Source organism: Meles meles, chromosome 10 (genome assembly GCF_922984935.1).
Source record: "Meles meles chromosome 10, mMelMel3.1 paternal haplotype, whole genome shotgun sequence".
NCBI classification, from domain to species: domain Eukaryota; kingdom Metazoa; phylum Chordata; class Mammalia; order Carnivora; family Mustelidae; genus Meles; species Meles meles.
In genome coordinates, this window is record NC_060075.1 from 69,883,773 (window position 1) to 69,885,553 (window position 1,781).

The following is a 1,781-nucleotide window of genomic DNA, read 5'->3' on the forward strand; positions in this document are numbered from 1 at the left end:
CAACATGAGGGACCCTGTTGGCAGTGGCATTGGACTTCAACTTAACTGGGGTGGGAGATACAGGAACACATAGAGGTGCTAAAATTGTGTGGTCCTTACATACCCACCCAAATGAGTACAAGTAAAACTGAGAAAATGAATAAAATCAATGGATTTTCTCAACGTCAATGTCCTAGTTGTGATATTCTACTATAATTTTTCAAAATATGATCATTGAGGGTAACTGGGCAACATGTACGGGGATCTCTCTGTATGGTTCCTTACCACTGCATGTGAACCTACAATTTTTTCAAGAAGAAATTTCATTAAAAATCTCTGTCCTGTGTGGCTAGAGCAGTGCTTAGAGGAAAATATATGGGACCTCTTAATAGCTCCTAATTCCTGGAACCTGTCAATATATTATCTTGCTTGTCCAAAAGGACCTTGCTGATGCAATTAAGGTTAAAGACCTTGAGATGAGGAGATTACCAGGTTATCTCAGTCTAATCCTTTGAGCATAAGACAGTGAGAACCTCTCCTGACTGCAGTCCCAAAAAGGCAACAACAGAAAAAGGATCAGAGAAATACCACATGTTGCTGGCTTTGAAGATGAAAGGAGAGCCACAAGACTAGGAATGCTGGTGGCCTCTAGAAGGGAAGAGATTCTCCCCTAGACCTTCCAGAAAGGAATGAAGCCCTACACCATGATTTTAAGCCAGACCTCTGACATAAGGAACTTTAAAACAATAAATCTTTTGTTGCTTTAAGATGCCAAAGTCGTGGGCAGTGGTGTTGGGAGCCCCGCGGGCGCGGCACCCTTACTCTCAGTCCCGCGGCGGCAGCCAGCGGCACAGCGCTGAGCGCACATCGCGCCTTCGCAGCAGCAGCCACAGCAGCGCAGGCGCCCCCGCCGCACTGCCCCTGCGCTGGTGCAGCCACCCTCGCTCCCTCTGCTCTTCTTCCCTTCGCTCGCACCATGGCTGATCAGCTGACCGAAGAACAGATCGCTGAGTTCAAGGAAGCTTTCTCCCTATTTGACAAAGATGGCCACGGCACCATCACAACAAAGGAACTTGGAACTGTCATGAGGTCACTGGGTCAGAACCCAACAGAAGCCGAATTGCAGGATATGATCAACGAGGTGGACGCTGACGGTAATGGCACCACTGACTTCCCGGAGTTCTTGACTATGATGGCTAGAAAAATGAAAGATACAGACAGCGAAGAAGAAATTCACGAGGCATTCCGAGTCTTTGACAAGGATGGCAACGGTTACATCAGTGCGGCAGAGCTTCGTGATGTCATGACCAACTTAGGGGAGAAACTAACAGATGAAGAAGTAGATGAAATGATCAGAGAAGCAGATATTGATGGAGATGGGCAAGTCAACTATGAAGAATTCGTACAGATGATGACTGCAAAATGAAGGCCTACTTTCAACTCCTTCCCCCCCCCCTTCTAGAAGAATCTTTTACTTACTTCTTGCAAAAAAAAAAAAAAAAGTTCATTTACTCATTCTGTTTCTATATAACAAAACTGAATGTCAAAAGTACCTTCTGTCCACACACACAAAATCTGCATGTATTAGTTGGTGGTCCTGTCCCCTAAAGATCAAGCTACACATCAGTTTTACGACATAAATACTTGTCCTACCTTAATGATAAGGAAGCACCTAGTGGACTCCTCGCAGTTCCATTTGCTCATGATTAATACACTGGGCTGGCCAGTTTTTCACGCATGCAGCTTGACAATTGAGCACAGTCAGGCATTTGTATTAAAAACGAAAAATGAAAAAAATTTAA

The 1,781-nt window shown here is 44.8% G+C and overlaps 1 protein-coding gene across 1 annotated transcript; it reads left to right on the forward strand.

Annotated features, from left to right (window-relative positions):
• The first annotated feature begins 828 nt into the window (after positions 1-828).
• LOC123951810 (calmodulin-1-like) lies at positions 829-1,438 on the forward strand. Its single transcript, XM_046020866.1, has one exon. The coding sequence runs from the start codon at positions 956-958 to the stop codon at positions 1,403-1,405; it is 450 nt and encodes a 149-aa protein (XP_045876822.1). The 5' UTR covers positions 829-955; the 3' UTR covers positions 1,406-1,438.
• The last annotated feature ends 343 nt before the right edge of the window (positions 1,439-1,781 follow it).